Here is a 20,137-nt window from a genome sequence, read left to right on the forward strand (position 1 = left end):
TGCATGGGCACAGGCAGAAACTAGGGAGCGAGAGGGCCACGTGCAGCCGGCTCCCCTGCACGAAGACCTGCTCGCCCAACACGCACGCACGCGCACACACACACACCCCCTCCCTCCCGCCCTCCCTCTCTCTGACTGCCTGGAGCAGGCGCAGCCATTGTACTAAGTCAGCAGGGCCTGGGCGGACTGCAACTCCCAGCATGCACCGCAGCCCAGAACTCCCCGCGCGAGGGCTGCTGGGAATCGTAGTCTCTTCCTCCCATGTCGGCGCGTGCGCAGAGTCGGAGACGCGCCCGTTCCCCATTGGGCGGCGCAGCCGCTCGCCGCCTGCTGATTGGCCAATGGGCGGTGCGGCGGGAGATACGGCCGGGCGCGTGCGGTCGCTGGGGCCGTTGGCCGCGGTGAGGGGGTGGGGGAGGGGCGGACTCTGCCTCGGGCCCGGGCCCGGGCCCGGGCCCAGCCCTCAGATGCGGGCCTACCCCGGCCTTGGGCCTGGGGCCCGTGGTTAGTGAGGTGGAGGGGAGCTCAGGGGGCCGCATCCAGCCCGGGATCAGCCCCCTGCAGCGCCCCGGCCAGGGATTTCTCCTCAGAAATGCGGGCGTGGGGACAAATCCCGCGTACCATCAAAAACACCCTGGGCAGATACGCGTGCAAGGCTGGCGTGCTCCGTTCTCCAAATAATTGTGTCTCCCCTCCTTCCTTTCCCCCTCCCTTTTAGGGTCTGGTGTGAGTCCGAAGACATAAAATTAAGGATTTCTCCCTGCCCTGGGCGATGGCTGCCGAAGCCAAATACAGCATCGTGCGTGAAGTCGGCCGGGGGAGTTATGGGGTGGTTTACGAGGCGGTGGCCAACCAAACAAGAAGCAAAGTGGCAGTGAAAAGGATGCACTGCAACGTGCCCGAAAACGTGGAGCTGGCTCTGCAGGAGTTCTGGGCGCTGCAAAATGTCCAGAAGCGGCACGAGAACGTGATCCAGCTGGAGGAGTGCGTCTTGCAGAGCGGGCAGGTCTTCCAGCCCATCAGCCGCCACTACCGCAAGTCGGACCACCACCTGCTGCTCATCGAGACCTGCCTGAAGGGGCGGCGGTGCATGGACCCGCGGGCGGCTTGCTTCCTGTGGTTTGTGATGGAGTTCTGCGACGGCGGGAACATGAACGAGTACCTGCTGTCGCGCGGCCCCGACGCCCAGCTCAACAACAGCTTCATGCAGCAGCTGAGCGGTGCCGTGGCATTCCTGCACAGGAACCAGATCGTGCACCGAGACTTGAAGTCCGACAACATCCTCATCTCCCACAGCCCCGGCGGCCCCGTGGTGAAGGTGAGACGGGAGTCCTTGCTGCCGACAGTGTGTATCGCGCGGCAGCGCCACTTGGACGTGGGGAACAGCAGTGTTTTGTTTCAGAGAGTCCAAATTTTGCTGAGAGTCGGAGCAGCCGTTGCCCCTTGGGGGGGAGGGAGGGGAAGGGAGAGGTTAGGATTAGTTCAGCTTTTAACCACTAATATTGACTAAAAGCTGCTACTAGTCCCTGAAATTAAACCCCGGAAAAAGAAAATTAAGCACTATCTTCCCTTTCTGGTTTTAATTCTCAACACTTCCAATTATTGCAGCCTCCAGCATGACTTGCTTTTTTAGAAGCCAGAGATTTCGTTTGCTTCGCTGGGCTGCTGCTGTAGTTTAAAATGAAGACTTCAGAGCGGCAGTTCTCAGTGATGCTGAGATGAGTAGCTTAGTGGCAGGGCTGGTCGCTCCTACAGTTTTCTGATAAAGTCCAAATCCTGAGGGATTTGTAGTAGTTAGCAAAAGGCTAAGTAGGTCTGCCACTGTAGGTTTACAGGTTTCCCTCACCAACGGCTGGGGTTAGGTTCCTGAAAGTTCCCGTGGTTGGCAATACAAAAGGCTTATGGGGGAAAATGGCAGGTGGCAGGTTGATGCACGGGCACAGAAAACCGTGGTTACTCAAAACAGTATACCATGGTAGCCAAAATGGTGTGCAGAATATTAAGCATGGATACTCGAAACCGTGGTTGGTGAGGGAAACCTGTAATGTTTTCAGCTTTGGAGCATGCACATTACGCTTGACTCCATGGTCCTGTCGACATTACAGAGTTCTGCTGGCGTAGCTATGCTGGCCGTGGCCCACGCAAAGATTGAGCTGTAGTCACCATACCGGTGCTGGCAGAGTGTCCAGAGTGGCTGCGACTCTGCTGGCAAAGGCTTGGGCAAACTGGTTTAACCCTGGAAATAGAAGTGCCTTTAGGCCAGCAGAGCCGCATCTACACCAGGGGCTCCGCTCTCAGCAGCAACCATATGGTTTAAACCAGGGGTGCTAACCCCCTGGCCTGAGGGCTAGATCTGGCCCACAAGGCTCTCCATAAGTCTGGAAATCTGGTGGTGGGGGAGTGGCAGTTAATACTACTGCAGCCCCTGCTGCCATGTGTCCAAGCCTGCCGTGCTGGCCCTGTATGGAAGGATCAGGACATGTTTCCACGCTGCTGAATTGAGCCAGGTCCTGATCCAGTCATGCAGCAACAGCTTGGCCAGAGCCCGATTCAGCCATGTGGCATCAGCCCTGGCTGGGCCATTCCTATGTGGCTAGATTGTCAGAGCGAGCAGTCTCTGCCATCTTTCCCTGCTGTGCTCCTGGACCTGGATGCTGGACTCGCTGCCTGGCCCTGGCTCCCTCTCTCTGGACGTGGGGGATCCTGCAGGGGAAGTAAGTGGGGGCTGAAGGGCAGCCACAGCACTTGAACTTCGCCACTTGGGGAAACTCTGCATCGGGGATTGCTCAGGTACCAGTTTTCCTGCCATTGCCCTCCTGGTACCTGTAATTGCTCAGAGCCAGCAGGTGGGCGATGTTGAGACCCCCAAAATTCCCACCTCAGGGACGTGCATGTACCAGGAAGTGGCTGCTTCCTGAAGAACAAGTGGACACATCCCTGTTGCAGTGGCCTGGTGGAGGCTGATCCCACACAACTGGATTGGGCCTCACCAGGCTATTTCTGCATGTCTGTACTGGGCCCTAGCTGGGCTAGCACTGTGCTGAATCTGGCCCGTAGACCAATTTGGCACCAGTCATCCTTCCCATCAGCTGAAAAGGTTGGGAGCACTAACAAAACACTGACTTAGCCAGTCAGAACAGATAGTAGCAGGTAATATGAGAGTGTTAAGATGTGTTCCTCCACATACAGCAAGTAGCTGTTGCTGTTCCGCTGTGTTCATGCCTGTATTCACAATACCTTAGACACGGCATTGCTGGATGTGGATGGATCCAAGTAGATCATCAGGGGAGACTTTCCTCAGAGATAATGACTTGCTGCTACTCTCATTCTTAGGAAGTCATGCAGACAGTAGGGTGGAACGGAGCACTAGCTGAAAGAAACTGAAGATAATTGTTTTGCAAGGGTTGACATCCAAAGCTATTGAGAGATATAGTCACTGGGTCACCCGAAATGAACAAATTGCACTATAAACCATGTTTGTAAGCTCGTTGGTAGCTAAAGCAAAACCTATTGGTGCTAATGAATCAACCTACCAACTTACTGCTTCTCTTCTCTCCTTGCCTGCTCTGTTTGAATGTTACTGCTAATAATGGTGACCTCTCATGTTCTGGTCCACAGGTAGCAGACTTTGGCCTGAGTAAGGTGTGCCAAGGAAAAGTGAATGTGAACCAGCATCGCTTCTCCTCAGCCTGCGGGTCAAACTTCTACATGGCACCAGAGGTGTGGGAAGGTCACTATACTGCCAAAGCTGATATCTTTGCCCTCGGGATCATTTTCTGGGCTATGGTGGAGAGGATCACCTTCAGGGATGGGGACACTCAGAAGGAATTGCTTGGTGAGAGCATTTTCTTTACTGCCATCACTGAGTCCTGATCACAGATCCTTTTCCAGGACCCCAAAGTATCCTGTAACTCCTGAGGAGTCTTGGGCACTGGTCTGACTTGGAATAGCCAGAAACAACAGCCGCAAACTGATGAAGAGTAGGTTTAGGTTGGACATCAGAAAGAACTTCTTCACGGTTAGGGTTGCCAGAATCTGGAATGGGCTTCCAAGGGAGGTGGTCCCCTCCCCTACCTTCAACTCATCAAGAGGAGACTGCGCAAGCACCTGGCTGGGGTCACATGACCCCAGCACTTTTTTTGTGCCACTGGCAGGGGATCAGACTCTGACCCTTTTGAGGTCCATTCCAACCCTAGCGTCTATGAATCCATGACTCTGCTGGTGTGGTCTTGCAGGTGCCTCCTTCTGGAAGTTGCCACTCTTTTGTGCCCTGCCAGGGTGTTGCAAGAAATCTGTGAGGCCATCCCACCTTTTCCTTACCTTCTGCCTGCTTTTCCAGGACTTCGAGGCCTTGATGTTTTAAAACTAAGATGTGGAGATTGCTCTTTACCCTTTAAAACAAAAATATTTTCTAAGAATTATCCTTGTAACTTTTCCCAAAACTTCTTGTGACCATAAAGGCTGGAACAGAACTTGCAGGCTTTGTTTCACCTTGGGAGTATGGGGGCAAAAGAGGAACAAGTTCTCTGCCAAAATGAGAGTGGCTTCTATGCAATAATGCCAGAAACAAAACCCAGCCTAAACTGGCAGGTTTAGCAGCATTCCCTTCCGAATCTACCTCCATTGGTGAGACAACTGCATTATATTCATGTTCTGTAGGCAGGATTCAACAGCTTTTATAGTGTACATCCTGTTCGGAGACTCTCTGCCAGCATCTGCCCTAACATTAGAAACATGCTTTACCTAGACATAAGACCATTGAACTAGAGTTGTGTGTGTATCACTTTGCTGGTATATTTGAAGGGCCAGAGGGTCGTAAGGACATTCCCAGAAATCAAATTATGAAGCAGAACCTATATATAGGTCATTTTCAGCACTGTAGCTGAATGTTGTACCAGGAGAGAAGGTGGGGACAGCAGGGTATGCATAATTTGATGGGCCCTGAGGAGATGCCTTTATGTATAAGCTATGATAGGCTTCATCTTTGCACTGAGTGGATTCAGGAACGCCTATCCCAAGATGGATTTTTCCACTGTGAGAACAGAATGCCAGTCTTGCAAATGGCTATAGTAACTAGAGAAGACCTTGTGCTGCTACTTGTCCCCGGGGAATGCCCATGCCCCACACACTCTGGCATGAGGCAGGTTAGCCCAGATGTGGTAGAGGAGGCTGCTGACCCCACCAGCCTTATCTGGAGGCCTGAGGAGGGCTGCACGCCACAGTGCTCCTGCAGCTGGGAGCTTGGTTGACAGCTGAAGTGTTGCTCTGGCTGGCGAAGCTCTGGTTTTGGGTGGCACTTGCTGCTGCCATGTGTGCTACCCGGGTTTTGTTTTTTTTTTCGGCGTGGGTTTTTTTTTGACTCCGGACTCTTCTGGGGTCAACACCCCCACCCCCCATGCTGTGAGGTAGTAGCACGGGGCTTTCCTATATGTGCGGTGTGTGGAGCTGCATACGGCACATCCGCACTTGTCTGGATGTGGCCAAGGGGGCCTAATATAGGTGATATTCACACTTTTTTTTTTCCTAAATGACTAAAATTATAAATTACCGGTATTTGAAATCCTGATACAGGATTCTGTCAAAGGTAGCTGAATTGCTGTTCAGGTTTTTGGGGGTTTTTTTTTTTTTCATTTTCAAAATGTAATGGAAATAAGAACTGAGCCCATTTCCTTTATTAAATGCTAAACAGTAAAAACATGTTTGAGTTCTTGGCTACAGAAACAGCAAATGTTTTGGAGCGGAGACTGGGATATAGCCTGAGTTCATTAAAATAGCCATGCACCAACTTGAGATAAGGAGCTTGCATGTTCAACCTTCCCTGTTTACAGATCAGTCGCTGCCTCTGAAACATTAATTCTTTGCTCAGTTCAAAGGCCGATCAGCTTGGATGAGCAGAGGGGGTTTTTACTGTCTGCAATCCAACTAATCAGTTTAAGCAACCAGTGAAATTATTTAGATTACCAGGAGCAAATTTACATTTCCTGTCCCTAATCTTGCTGAGAAGGAACTGGCCAAAGGTAAATGGCACATACTGCCATTTTTATTAAAACTTGTTTGACTTAACTGAGCAGATAAGGATTCAGTTGTTTAACTCTTTTCCAGATCACTTGAATCAAATGTGACCTTAATTTCATTCCTAGAGTTTCCAGCTCTGCTGGAGGGGTAAAATTAATTGATACACAGTGAAATGGGGGAGGTTCATTCCAATACCTTATTTCATTTGTAAGTGTTCCTTTTGAACGACTGACAGCAAAGCAGTGTAGGCATAAAATCTGTTCCCCTTTTCTCCATTCTTGACTTCGGTTTGATAGTATACCTCTTGTTGAGGTCAGTGTCTTATAGCACCTAGCTTGGCAGCATTTACCCCATGATCAAGATGGTACAGATTGAGGGGGTTTTCACCTTCTCCTGTAGTAGGGAACATGGCCCTCTGGCACGTCATGCGTTTTAGAAACAAAGTAATCCACCTTAATCTGAAGCCAAGTAGAAGGCAGGGCAGATTTGCACCTTATCAGCTAACCAAATAGATAATCTAATACAGTGATTCTCACTGGGGTGCCTTGAGATCCTTTCAAAGGTACCATACAACATTAGCATGTAAGTGTGCAGCCAGGATTCACAAGATAAAGCCAGAGGTTTCCATTAGGAATCCACAGTGTTAAAAACATTCTGCCCTGTCATGGTCTTTTTCAGTTCTTTGCAACAGAAAAATTGCTCCAGTATCTTTCTGCAGTCAAAAACTGAGTGAAAACAAAGATATTTTCCAAAGGTGGTTGGGGGCGGGAGGGGGGCGTGCTGCAGTTTGTTTCTGAAGAAGGTAAGAATCACTGATCTAATATAACCTGATATAATTTTAGTTAGTCTGTATGAAACAAATCTACCCTGCATTCTTATATACTCGTGCATTGTAACAACACAACATGGCATGCTGATAGCTCTCATTCCCCCTCACTTTACTTGGGGCAGGTTAGTGTTTTTGGCATCTGGGTGATATACCCTGTAGTTGTGCAACAGAATTGGTTGCAGTTTTAGGTTAGACAAGGATATGTGGGGGATGGTTTGCGTAGGTGTGGTCCTGCCTAAAGAATGGGGTTGGACTGGATGATGTCCAGAGGTCCCTTCCAGCTCTACTTTTCTATGTTTGTATGCTAGAGCTCTGAAACTGGATTTTGTACAGCTAACTTTCCTGTAACAAATTAGATTTGGTGTGGATGGTGTAGATTGGCATGTTTTGTAGGGACTCTTTTTCCCATATTTAACTTGTCTTTCTTTCCATACTCTGCCTAGGAACCTACATCTGCCAAGGCAAGGAGCTTATTCCAGTTGGAGAGGCACTGCTGGAGAATCCCAGTATGAAACTGCAAATCCCTCTGAAGAACAAGAAGTCTATACCTGATGACCTCTGCAGACTCCTTCACGATATGTTGGCTTTTAACCCAAAGGAAAGATTGGATGCCTTCCAACTTGAAGTCCGAATCAGGCGAATCTCCTATGGGAAAAAGCGCCAACGCTCTGGCTCATAGCAGCAATGGATAATCAGGTGAGTTTCACACCAGAGTCTTCTAAATGAAATACAACCTGTAGCAGTCCCTAATGTGTTTGAAAGGTGTAGTCAGCTTGGGAAGAATCCAGTGTCTGAGCAGCTCTTCTACAGAAGGAATAACTTGGGTTCTTTTTAGCGTATAGCCCCGTGAATGGCATCAAGTCATTACACGTCCTAGCAATGGAACTGAAGCTGAGAAAGTGCTGTCAAAGTAATCTCTTTTTACTGAAAATTTAATGATAGTGGTAGGAACAATAGCCGGCAATCTATCTGTTCCGGTGCCCAGCTCACACTCCCCATTAGTTGTGTTATTACATTTATAGGACTGTTGGGCCCTCCCCACCCCCATGCACACGTATGCATGGACGCACGTTCGCACAGACACGGTGGTGGTTAACCTAATCATATCTCATTTGAGAAATCAGGCCAGCTCTCCAGCACCATTTGAAGCATATGTGTATGTGTACCTGCGGTGGGCCTTTTTAATATCATTAACCAGGTAATGATAAAATTCTAGTGTAGACAAAGCCATTGTATTGGGTACCATGTATTTTCCTAGTAAAAGTACACGCTGAACACTGGTATGTGGTGCTGTCCTGCATGCTAGTTGCATTGAATCCAGATCCTATAATGAAAAATGTTACTGTACTGTGTTAATAATAGAAAATGGGGGTTGGAAAGGAACTCAGGAGGTCACATCTAGTCCAGTTCCCTGCTTCAAGCAGGACCATCCCAAAGCTTTGTCTACCCAAGTCTTAAAAACCTCCAAGGATAGAGATTCCCCAGCCTCTCTGGGGAGCCTGTTCCAATGTTTCACCACCCTCCTTGTGAGAGTTTTTCCTGATATCTGACCTCAACTTCCCTTGCTGCAGCTTGAACCCATTGCTCCTTGCTCTGTCATCTGCCCCCATTGAGAACAGTCCAGCTCCCTCCTCTTTGAACAATCCTGCAGGGAGGTGAAGGCTGCTATTCAATCCCCCTCGGTCTTCTCTTCTCTTCTCCAGACTAAATAAACCCAGTTCCCTCAGCCTTTCCTCACAAGTCATGTTCCCCATCTCCCTCACCCCTTTTGTTGCCCTCCACTGGACTCTCTCCAAGTTGTCCTTTCTGTAGTGGAGGACCCAAAACTGGACACATTGTGCCAGATAGATGGGAAGAATCGCTGCCCTTGATTTCGTGGCAATGCTCGTACCAATGCAGCCGTTAGCCTTCTTGGCTCCTATTCAGCTTCTTGTCCACTGTGACCCCCAGGTCCTTTTCTGCAATGCTGCTGCTGAGCCAGGTGGTCCCCAGCCTGTACCGGTGCTTGGGATTGTTCAATCCTAAGTTTAGGACTGTGCACTTGTCTGTATTAAATTTCATGAGACTTTTTCTGATCCAATGCCTAGAGGCTCTTTGTAATGCCCAGAGGCTCTTAGGATTGTATGAGGCCTCCATCCTGCAATAGAATCTGCTAGAATCAATCCTGTGTCATTACTGCACCCTTTGAAAAATAAGGCTTCTTGTTAGGTGTGTAACTTTAGGTGCCCAGCATTGGTTTGTTTGGTTTTTTTGTCCCAATTCTTGCATGTTATTTTTAAGCTATTCTAGCAGCTCTCCTAAACACTGGAGGGTATGCCACACAGTCTTCAGGAATTCTGGTTGTCGGGTGTTTTGTGCACACTAACAAGGAAGCAGGCGGTAGCTAATAGTGGCAATGATCAAAACATTATCTTGCATTTTGATCACGCCCAATTACTGTCATTTTCTAATTGCTGCTTGTTTTTCCAACGAGCCTAAAACTGTTCTTGCTGACAGAGTAATACTGTAGAAATATTAGCTGATTTAATTTTTATTTTTTTATAACCAAGTGACTCCAAACTTCAAAAGGCCAGAAAATGGCTCCTTCCCCAGCCTGAAACCCTCAACCTAAACTTATGGTGTGAGTAAATGGAATGCCCATCAGAACCACTGACTGGCCAGCCTGGTAACCTGACAGAGCTTCTCTTGTGCAGCAGTTAAGATTGGGGTGCTCAACCTCCAGCTCACAGAGCCATGATATCCAGCTTGTGAGAGTCCCCATGGGGCAGAAGAACTGGTAGCTGGGGAGCAGCGGAAGCTCCGTGTGTCGGAGTCCAGCTCTGCCTGGGCCATTGGCACATAGTGGGATCAGGGCTGGGCCTGCCTCCACATGTTCAGATCAGGTCGGGGTGCTCCCTAGCTCCCCCTGACCCATGTGTCTGTACCAGGGCTGTTCTGCCTCACCCTCTCCCTCACCTCCAACATCTGAATCAGGGCTTTCCTCCCCCAATCCTGCCCCATACAGATCTGGGTTGGGTCCAGCCCACTCCCTAGGCACCCCCCACTCCCCCAACAGACAGATCAGGTTCAGACTGTGTACCCCCCTGCAGTTAGATGGGTCCTGCCACACCAGCCCCATGTCCTAGATCGAGCCCACCAACCAGTTCCAGAAAGCAGCTGGACTTGGCGCTGTCCATCCAGCCCACAGGGCAAAAAGGTTGGGCATCACTGGCTAAGATAATAAGTGAGATGGCTGTTGAAGATCACAAATCTGACCTTTCCTTGGTAACTGTAATGCCCTGGAAGTAAATTTGCCTGGAGACTCTGTCCTTGCTCTGAAGAGCAGGTGCACCAGTAGCTGGGTAAGCTTTCCCAAAAGCCCTACACAACTTTCTGTTCTGTTAGGTGAGCTGGTAACTCTGTGCAATTTTAGGCCTGCATTCTGAACCAGGACAATGGTGTGTCAGAGATGTGGGAAGCTGTATCCTAGGATTTGATTTCAAACCACTGAATCAGCTTTTGGTTGTCACTGATGTGAGAGAGAATTGAAATTGAATCTCCTTGCTAAAATGTAATCTCAAATCAGGGTTCTCTGTCCTTGGCACTCTGCTTTAACTGCAATCTCTGACTGAGAGGCCTAGTGATAGTGTCCTTGCAATTCTTATTTGCTTCCCCTACAGCTCCTGTGTTTGCTGGTCAGGATGCCTGCCTGCTAGCCGGTGCATTGGCATTCTCGCTGAATGATCAGCTGGACCCCAAGGGACACTAGCTAGAACACATCTTGACTACTTCCCATTTCCCCAGAGGCTGTATGTAAAGCAGTAATATCTTTATTTATTTGTATAGTAATTTTAACAAGAAACCTCAAAATCTATTGTTCTGTAAAACCTTTGTTTTTATATTTGTATCCTTTCAGTAGCATTGGTGCAAACTTGGCTGGCATGGTCTAAAGCAGGGGTGTCAAAGCCATGTGGCCCCATTGGCCAGATCTGGACTGTGGGGCTTCTCATGGACTGGGTGACCATCAGGCAGTTGCGACAGCAACAACACTAATCCCTGGAGCTGCTGTATTAGCATACCTCCAGAACCAGGAATGCCACTCGCTCCCCTTTTTTCTTGCTACCGATTTGCAAACAGTGACTAAATCCCTCAAGTCCAGTGGTGGGTAAACGGGGGTGGGGTACAAGCAGTAGCGGCATTAATCGTCTGGGTTCCAGAGTCATGCTGGTGCTGCTGCAGAGTCCGGCAGCTGCAGCAGAAAACCATGTGGGCTGAGTCTGGCCCATGGACATGAGTGGTTCAATCCACAAGAAACTCTGCAGGTCAGATGACCCCCCCCTCCACAGGCTTCATCTGCTCTGTGGGCAGTTTGACATGGTCTGGAGGGCATAAGGACAGAGAGTCTGAGCACTGGTGCTCTATAGGGGAGTTTCCAGGTGTATCTTTTCCTGGCCAGTCCTCTTCCACCGTTTCTCTGCAGCTGTGAATACCCTTACAGAAGAACCCAGGAAGCAAGGCTTGCTCTGCCCCTTCAGTTGTTGATTGACAAGGATGTTCATGATCAGTGTGGCCAGCATTTCCAACCCTGTTGGGCTTTGTCTGGACCTTGGCCCAGAGACTGGAAATTGCTATTACAGTGGTTTAATTAGAACTTTCTGTATCACTCGTTTACTCCATGCTGCTTGGTGGTGGCTGACTGCTCTGGCCAAGGGTAAAGTCTAACACCAGTTGGACAGAGCACTAGCATGGTAGCTTGTGAGTGAGTACTCTCCCTTAGATTAACTGAAGTGCTTGCTGAAAATAAATACAAAGACTGGCTAAGGAGTCAAATCATTATTAAAATGCATGCGTCACTAACACTTAAACTAAGGAATGAAGCTCCCTGCCATGCTAGCTGTTTGTGCCAGCTGTTCTCATGGGGAGAACCAAAAGGGCTGAGCTGGAACCTTGGCAGGTAAACAGGAAACTCTCGTTTTCAACTTGGCTGAAAATATTCAAATGCTTCACTGTGCATGAAGAGGGATTGAGTTCTTTAAAATGTCTTTTTAAAAATGTCTCTTGTAGTGCCAGGATAAGGCCAGGTTTCCCCTGCCCTTCTCTTCCCACCCATAGGAAACTGTTATGGGTGTGCACATGGAGACAAAATGGGTCCTGTTCTGGATTTACCAGATGTCATTAGCCAATTGGCCTCCATTCCCTACCCTCTCATTCTGGCAGAGCTGTGATTTCAGTGCATGTCTGAAAGCTCCTTAAAGTAGAATTTCCCCTGGAATTTAATCCATGCTACTGGCTAGTTTGAGTAGGGTCCTAGTGGCCTTCATTAGGTAAGGTGGAACACCCTCTTCTTAATAATGTCTCCTAAGATGCAGTGCTTCATGTATATGCACACACAGCATTTTTAAACTGAAAATACCTGAACTGTAGCTCTAATCATCAAATGGCAAAAAGAACATCCAGTACCGATGACTATGGCCATGGGCAGAACTGCTGGTGGAGGCCACCCAAAGAAGACTAAACTATGTAGCTTTTCCTCCATGCAGCCCTGGGCAGGGAGGCTAGTTATGGCAAGGAAAGGAGCTGGTTCTCCACTGCCCATTCCCTTTCTGACACCTGGTCTGATTGATACGCTTGGAGACAGGCTCAAAACGATGAGAAGGGGAGTCTGCACCTCATTCCTATCTGCTCCTCCAGATGATCCTGTCATGGAGGTGGTTTTAATTTTGGTGCTTTATTGAGGGTTCCCCTTTGGGTTGCTCTTCTCACATGCTTAAGCCTCGCTTTATTTTACCAGTGGTGTAGCTGAGGGTTATTAATAATGATTTCTTAAGTTAGCTGGATCATACCTCACGACCTTTCAAAGGCAGTTGGCGCCACCTGAGTTCTCTAGCCAGCTTTTGAGGCTGCAAAATTGTCCTCCCTGCTTTGAGGGGACTGTGGTTAGTTTTTGTTTTTTGGGTTTTTTTTAACAATTTGCTTCCTCCTCCTCTTGCAGCTCCCGCAGCGATTGAAACTGCACTGCCTGGTACTCCACTGCCATCTGTTCTTGGTATAGGCAAAGGCAGCTCATCTTGTAGAGCTATTGTAGTTGAGAAAGGGGCAGACTTTGGAATATTGAGCATAAGTCTAGGCTGTGCAGTAAAACCACCAGAGGGACTCTAGACATTTGAGTGGCGTGATATCAGCTATTCACTGTAGGTCTTGTTTGGTCCTAGTGCCATGAATATCCCCCAGAGCCTCCATGCTAATCAGACCTGTTTGTATGTATGCATTTGTCACACGTTATGAATTTAATAAAGAATTGTTGCCTTCTTTTCCCCCAAATGTATTGTATTATTGTTCTGATTATGAAGCTCTGACCCTGCCGCAGGCTCCCGCGTCCTTCCTTGCAGTAAGACAAATAGCCTTGGTGAAAGTTGGCGCTTCAGTGAGCAAGGCTGAGCGAACGAGCTAAGAAATGGGATCAACCTAAATGCTGTCAGGGAAGGTGACTCTTGGAATCCTGTGCTCAGTCACTTGTCTTCTGTGCCTGTGGCATCCTTGATCCTAAAACTTCCTCTGCTCTGGGACATGTGGTGCTGATATCAAATAGGAGTGTCTGAGCCTTTGCTTTGGTGTGCTTCTGTAGGCAACAGTCCTGAACTATAATGGCAGGGCAGCTGGATCGTCTGAAAACTGGATGAAACTAACTTTATAGAATCATATAAAAGTACCTCAGCTGCAGAATGAAGCCAGTAGTTGAAATGTCAGGACTAAGGTGGGTTTATATGTGAAAGGCACAAAGTGTATATGGCTGAGGTTTTAAGAAAGGAACAGCAGCTTGTGGAAGGCAAAGCGGGGAAGGATTGAATTCTGGACCTTAGGGCTTCCTGCGCTGCCCAAGTTTCTCTTTTTCAAAGCTGACAAAATAGATGTTGCCTTCACTGTAGGTAAACCTTGCTGGTTATTTGTATTGAAAACATTTCCATCCACCACTTCTCCCTGCTAACCTGTTACCCTTTACTGCTTTTCTCTACAGGAACAATGTGGTTCTTTTATGTGGTGTGTTACCTAAGTGCAAATCTATCCTCTGCCTAAGGAGGAGACTCAAATCTACATCTCCCCGCTCCCCCAGGAGAGTGCCCCAACTCCCACGATGCAGTGCGCTCTGTGGGATGCTCCATCTCCTGTTGATGCAGTGACACTGGGTATGAAATATAGGAGCAGGGACTGGACCATGGGATGCCTTAGGTGAGTGCCCTCACCACTAAGCTGTCACGGTCACTATGACTGCTTACACATAGAGGGGGGGAACCCCAGCACTTTATTTTAATTTTGGCACACCCCTGTGCCAAGCTCAACGCATGCCCAGAAGAAGCATTGCATCAGTTTGACCCAGCTGGCCCAACGTTTGTATAAATTACACACTTCAGCGAGGCTTTTTGGTGCCTTTATCTAATAGCTGATTGAATTGGCTATTAAGTAAAAGTGTCAAAAAAGCACTGCCGAAGCGTGAAATCTAGACGGATGTTGGGCAAGCTGCATCAAACTAATGCGATGCCTCTTCTATTAAAGCACTTGCGTGGGCCCCCCCCCCCCCAGTCAGCGGCCTGTCTGGCTAAGTGAATATTCACAACGCTGTTCCTGATGCCAGGCTGTTCTGGTGTTCCTCCAAGGCAACCATAACATTTTTATTATGCTCTGTGTGTATATGCAAGGCTGACCTGTGATGTTGGAGCCTGTTTACAACATGTAACCACATAACATTTGAATCCGTTCCCTCTCGCTTGCACCTAGATAAAGTCAAGGTGAGAGGGACAATGAAGCTGCAGACAAACCTATGGAGAAGGTTTATACATGCAGCATCTCTATATGTACAAACAACACCTAATATGAATTAATATATGTTTAGTGCCTTTATCCCTTGGGTCCTCTCTGGTGATTTGGTTCTCCTGTGGGAGCTGGTAAGAGCAATAGCAGTTCAAGGACTTCACCTGCAGTTATTGACTTCTAGGAAGTGGGGGAAACCAGTTTTCTTGAAACTGAACCTTTAAACGGTGGGGTTGACTTAAAATTGGAATAATATGGCATAAGCCACTTCAAAGCTAGAAGATGTGCAAGAGAGATGCGGGGGGTGGAGCGGGCTTGCAAGATCTCAAACAAGCCAGGTGGGACTGTGCTTGAAATGAGGCAAGTGAGCACATAACTCCTCCACGTGTTTCCATTTCAATGGCACGTTCCTTAGCTCCTCTCCCATACAAAGTGCGTGTCAGCTTCAGGAAATCAAGCCACTGGCCTGGGAAAGCAGCTCCATAAAGTAACCAGCCCTTTAAATATTGCTTCTAGAGTTTCTGTTTGAAATGAGTGGGTTCAGATTGGCGATGCCGAAGTAGAGATGCTTTAACTTCCTAATGGGACTAGGAGACCATACAAAGAGAGAGAAGATGGCTGTGGGCATAACTCACTGAATACAGGGAAAGTCTTCATGCTCTTCCCTGAAAGGAAAAATAAGCCCATCTAATTCTGTTTTTTTGCTGCTGTTCTTACTTGAAAATCAATCACAGGCCCATTTCATTCATCACTGGAACACCTTGCACACAGCAAGGGACAAGCAGTGGTGAACCCTAGTAGAGCTACAGTTGCCAGGAAATGGCTTTTTAAATCAACTGCTGGGGCCAGTTGGCAAAGAGTAAATTGCACGCCTACTGCCAAACAGTTATCTACAGGCCGCAAATGGAGGGGTGGGCGGTTTGAGGGGCACATCATTTTGAAGTTGGATGGGAAAGTGGGGGGATTAACTAGCTCACTTCAGTGAAGCTCAGCCTGCAGATAACAGGAGCAGAGCTGCATCCACGCTGTGGAAGGAAAAGCAGAAAGTCTGACAACTTCACGGGAAGCCACAGCAGGTCCTCCACCCACTTGCTGCCAAAATTCCTCATGGAAAAGCATTGATGTCTGTTGCTTTGGGTCCGTCACAGAAGAGCTCCTCCTCCAGAAAGAGCGGAAAAGCTGCTGGATTTCTTCAGCCTGGAGAGGTGCATGTGCCAAGATGTTTAATTTCCTGTCGCTACCGAGAGAGATGGCACGTTGCCTTGATTTATTAACGCTGTCAGTCCAGAATGGGAGACTGGGCACTAAAAATACACCCACTGTGGGCTGTAGGCAGTATGTTTTTAAAAGTCTGATCTCCTTCAGCTAAAGCAGGGATAGGCTGAGACAATTCTGTAAATGAAAACCCATGTGGGGAGGACCCAAAAGCTACAGGGAAAGGCAGCATGCAGCTCTGTTTTGAGTGGTTGTTGAGACCCTGCTGCAGTACCAGCTCTGCAAGTAAGATGTAATGTGGAGTCTTACCCTTTGCAGGGGGATTTCAGAAAGAACCACCAATTGACACAACAGTAAAGATTTAACCCTGGCATAGCTGAGCAACTTCATTCATCTTCCCCGGACTGCAGCAACAGGCTCTCTTCCTGCCCTAAGCGTTAACTTAGGCTGCTACCGCCTCCTGATCAAGCAGCTGCTGCATTCTGCTTCAGAAGAGGCAGCCTTTCAGTGATGGATAATAAAAGAAGAACGTCTTATACTCAGTTGGTTTGCAAAGCACAGAGCACATACTTCCGCAGGCACAATGCTAGCTAGAAAACCATGACGGATGTTCTGCGAGAGGATGATGAATGAGGGAGTGAACAAGCTTTTAAGTTTCAGCTGTCTTTCTGTCAATCCCTGTTGTTCTTTCAAGAGTCTCCTTGTCATTTCTAATTGATCTGGTTGAGGCTTTTTGAAGCTGGACACACCAGTTGCCTCTCTCCCAAGCTCACCCAGCTTGCTTTGACTTTCAGAGAGCTGCAGGGTGGAGAGCTGAGATTGGACAGGCTTAATTTAAAAAAAACACACATTTTGTTAAGCTACTGACTCGAGCTGCTTATCATGACGGCCTATTTGCCCGTGTGCTTTGCTCTTTGTTCCAATATTTGTCTGTGCTTAAAATACCTTGTTGTGAAAAGCAGCAAATGCCCAAGGAAGAGCGCAAGGGTGAGATGGGGGATTCAGCAGCATTACTATAAAACATCTGTGAATCATAGAAGGAGACGCTTATATTAAAAAAACAAAACAAGTTAGTTTTAAATGAATCAGAAATCAGACAAGTTTTGTCTGCGTTAGTGTAAAAGGGAGACCAACCTTTCCCAGGAATAAAGGCTCCTGGGGGGCTTATGGGCTAAGGCCTTGTTCACATGAGCGTTGCCCCAGTTTAACTTTGAAATCAGCTTTCAGGTGTTTTTACCGTAGTGGGTGGCTGCCTGTTGGGAAGCTCTGACTTTGATCTTGAGCATCTTACCGCAGCTGGGCTTGGGAATCTCTTTCAAGCTAAACCAAAGGAGGCCTCTTGCAAACCGAAACAAATGTCCACACAGCAATTTGCACTTGTTTAACTTGGTTTTAAAACATTTAACTTCAAGTGGAGCTTTCTGTTGAAGACAAGCCCTTAGTCTCAACCTGGTGGAGAACTGCGGGTAGGGAGGGAATGGTCTGATGAGCAGAACTACGAGATCCCAGCAGTGCAGAGTTGGTCATTTCACTGATTATAAGTAGGAGGTAGCTGCAACTGCACATCGATTAACTTCAACAACTTGCCAAGAAAGATGGTAATGCATCAGGTGGGCTGCTCTAGTGTGTGCTTTTTACTTGCTTTTTCTTTTCTGGCTGTGCTTTAAAGCCTGGCCTAGAAACGGCATGGTTGTGGTGTGGTTCCTTCAAGGCTTTGGAGATCAGCATCTCAGCACCCCAAGTGAAAACCCCAAACTGAATGCTCTTAAGCACCAACGCATCCCAGCTCGAATGGGCAATGGCCTTGCCTGTCTTCGAGGACAGAAGTCAAACCCTGCTCCTGCAGTCCTTGGCCCTGTGTTTGCTCCTTTTGAAATGGGGGCAAAGGAAACAGGACCTGCAAAGGGAAGGGCCTTATGTCAGAGGCAAAGCTGTTTCATTTTCCCTCTTGGAGAAAAGGATACACTATCAGGAGAAGAGGTTTCCCGTTGGTTTTCTCTAGGGGCTGGCTGATGGCAGGCTTGGGCGGGGGGAGCGTGTGGTTTGTTTCATACCTCCCCTTTCTCCGTAATGAAGCGCAGCGCACGCTGGCTGGGGTTGCTGTTTTTCAGATTTCCGTTCTTCTCTGCTTGCCTGTTTAATTCTCTCCTCTTCTGGCTGATTCCAGGAAGATACCCTGAGCGCCTGCAGCGGGTGCTTATTACATTGCCAGCAGGAGGCAGCCCCTGCTGCTGCAGCAAGGAGGAGGCAGCCTCATGAAAAACAAAGCACGAAGTGGCAGGATCAGTCCTTGAGCGAAGGTCAGGTTGTAGGGAACCAGGAGGGCTTCAGCAGGCGATTCCCAAGTGGCAGATGACGTGCGGGACTTCATGCTTGCTCTCCAGTTTCCCGAGACAGCAGACCGGTATTCATGCTTTTACTGACATCCCTTTGTGTTTGCAGGTGTTCCCTGCTCCCTGCTTGCTTTCTCCTCTTTTTGCTTCTTCAGGTCAGCTCTGTAATGATTGCGGTTGCCGATATGCTGAGGAGCGCTAGAGTTGGCCGGGACATATTCGTGCCGCTTGGAAGCTGAGTAAAAATTTCAGATATGAAAACAGACAAAACCGATTCCACTCTCCCCAAATGGAATAACTGAGTCTTCTGAACAATTTTTGTTCAGGCTTGTGGACGTTACGGCCAAAAGGGCCTGTTACAACAAGTAGTTTGGCTTCAACACTTCACAGGACGGGGGTCTAATTGCTGCAGCCACTTGAGCCAGGTGACTTGTGCATTCTCCTACTGTGCTCATGACATTGATACGAGTCTCCTCAGCTATCGGGTCCTGATGCCTGTCACATAAAAAAACCAGGCATTGATTCTCCCCTGCTTGTGGGTAGAGGTGAGGGCAGCACAACCAGGCTCATTCCCTGCTGCTGCCCTACACACCCACCTTTTGCATCTGCTGCTAAGTGCACTCTTGCAGGGCCTGTAGCTGACCACACACAAGAGCTCAGCTAAGCACTGCATCAGTGTGATGCAATGGCTTGCCATGACATCGGTGACACTGATAAGGGGCTGTCACATGCATGCAGGAACATGTTGAAAGCCAAGACTTCCCTGCCATGCTCCAACCCCTTTGAGATCCAGCAAGTTTAGGGAACGGCTGGTTACAACAGCTGGCACCGGCTGTTCAGAGGGGGAAAGTAACTGGCAATGAGCCTTTTTAAACTAGCTGAAACACTGCTAGTTCCCCCCTCCAAGCACGCTGCTCTTCCTCCCAGGATGTTTTGATGCCATGATGCTGCCTTATTCTCTGATCAACTAAAGGAGGTTTCTTTTTTTATCATCCTGCGTACCATAGCGGTACACAAGACCCAGAGAGCTTGTTCTTGAACTGATGACATGGATCAATTAGTGAGCACAATAGCTGACAGCAGGAGGAGGAGGACAGGTGGCAATTGTAGCAAGAGCGTGCAATTACAGACAGGAGCAGCGCAGAGCTGGCTGGCTCCATGTGCCAGCCACTGGGACACAGACTGTCCCCCATTACAGACCTCAGTGTTCACCAAATGCATTTGCCTGGCGGATTGGAACCAGAAGGCACCTGCCTTTTACCTGCAGGGCTAAACTGCTCTGGAAACGCCTATGGGAAATATTGTTCCTGGGCTGCCCATAGCTTGGGCTGGTGAGCCGACTGCCCAAGTAGCCAGGAAGCCTCAGGGGGCTGCACGGAGCTCGGGCAGGGAAGGAGTTAGGCAGGCCAGCTTTCCGGCAAGAACAAACAGCCACTCCCTCTTGGACCTCATCGTCCTTGTGCTCAAAGGCAGTTTCCAAGCACCTCCAGAAGAAGGGGCCAGGCACCGAAACGCATACAGCTACTGCCCAGTTAAAAAAAAAAAAAAAAATTAAAAATCTGGTCTTACTATAGGCAGTGGCTTTATGGCTCACTGCAGCCTTGCAAACATGGCCAACCATCACCCTTTGCTTCCCAGGTAATGACTGCCTCTTCGCATGATCTTGCTTTGCCACTAAATCAAGCTGCCTGTTCTGCCGGTCTCAACTGGCTCCTCTTCACACCTCTTCACTCCTAGTTCCCAGTAAGCTGGCTCTTTGCATTGAGTTGCTTCTTTGCTATTCAGCTGAGCCTGCTCTGCCCAGCTCATCCAACAGCTTGCCCAGCCCCACAGCTGGTCCAGTGAAACGCTCACAAACAACCAAAACGTAACAGCCCTGGCCCAGTCCCCAGTAGCACTTCCATTGTCTTGAATCCACTTTTTTCTGCCAAGATGCTGTTCTGGGGGAACCCATTAGCTT

At 48.5% G+C, this 20,137-nt stretch overlaps 1 protein-coding gene across 5 annotated transcripts; it reads left to right on the plus strand.

The window, feature by feature from the left end:
• The first annotated feature begins 336 nt into the window (after positions 1 to 336).
• LOC149872468 (serine/threonine-protein kinase PDIK1L-like) lies at positions 337 to 17,476 on the plus strand. Of its 5 annotated transcripts, XR_016438741.1 has the most exons (6): positions 430 to 1,318; positions 3,619 to 3,835; positions 7,288 to 7,540; positions 10,504 to 10,632; positions 13,839 to 14,050; positions 16,163 to 17,476. XR_016438741.1 is itself a non-coding variant. In XM_090024231.1 (5 exons), exons 2-4 carry the CDS (start codon positions 773 to 775, stop codon positions 7,521 to 7,523), a joined length of 999 nt encoding a protein of 332 aa, XP_089880357.1. In that variant the 5' UTR covers positions 337 to 401; positions 719 to 772; the 3' UTR covers positions 7,524 to 7,540; positions 10,504 to 13,137. The 5 variants fall into 5 exon arrangements, 3 of the variants coding, with proteins under 3 accessions (XP_089880357.1, XP_089880486.1, XP_089880227.1); XM_090024231.1 differs by lacking the exons at positions 13,839 to 14,050; positions 16,163 to 17,476 and adding an exon at positions 337 to 401 and having other exon boundaries at positions 719 to 1,318; positions 10,504 to 13,137; XR_016438723.1 differs by lacking the exons at positions 13,839 to 14,050; positions 16,163 to 17,476 and adding an exon at positions 12,816 to 13,137.
• Positions 17,477 to 20,137: the final 2,661 nt, after the last annotated feature.

This window comes from Crocodylus siamensis, chromosome 1, assembly GCF_052110815.1.
Source record: "Crocodylus siamensis isolate JL-2025a chromosome 1, ASM5211081v1, whole genome shotgun sequence".
NCBI classification, from domain to species: Eukaryota; Metazoa; Chordata; order Crocodylia; family Crocodylidae; genus Crocodylus; species Crocodylus siamensis.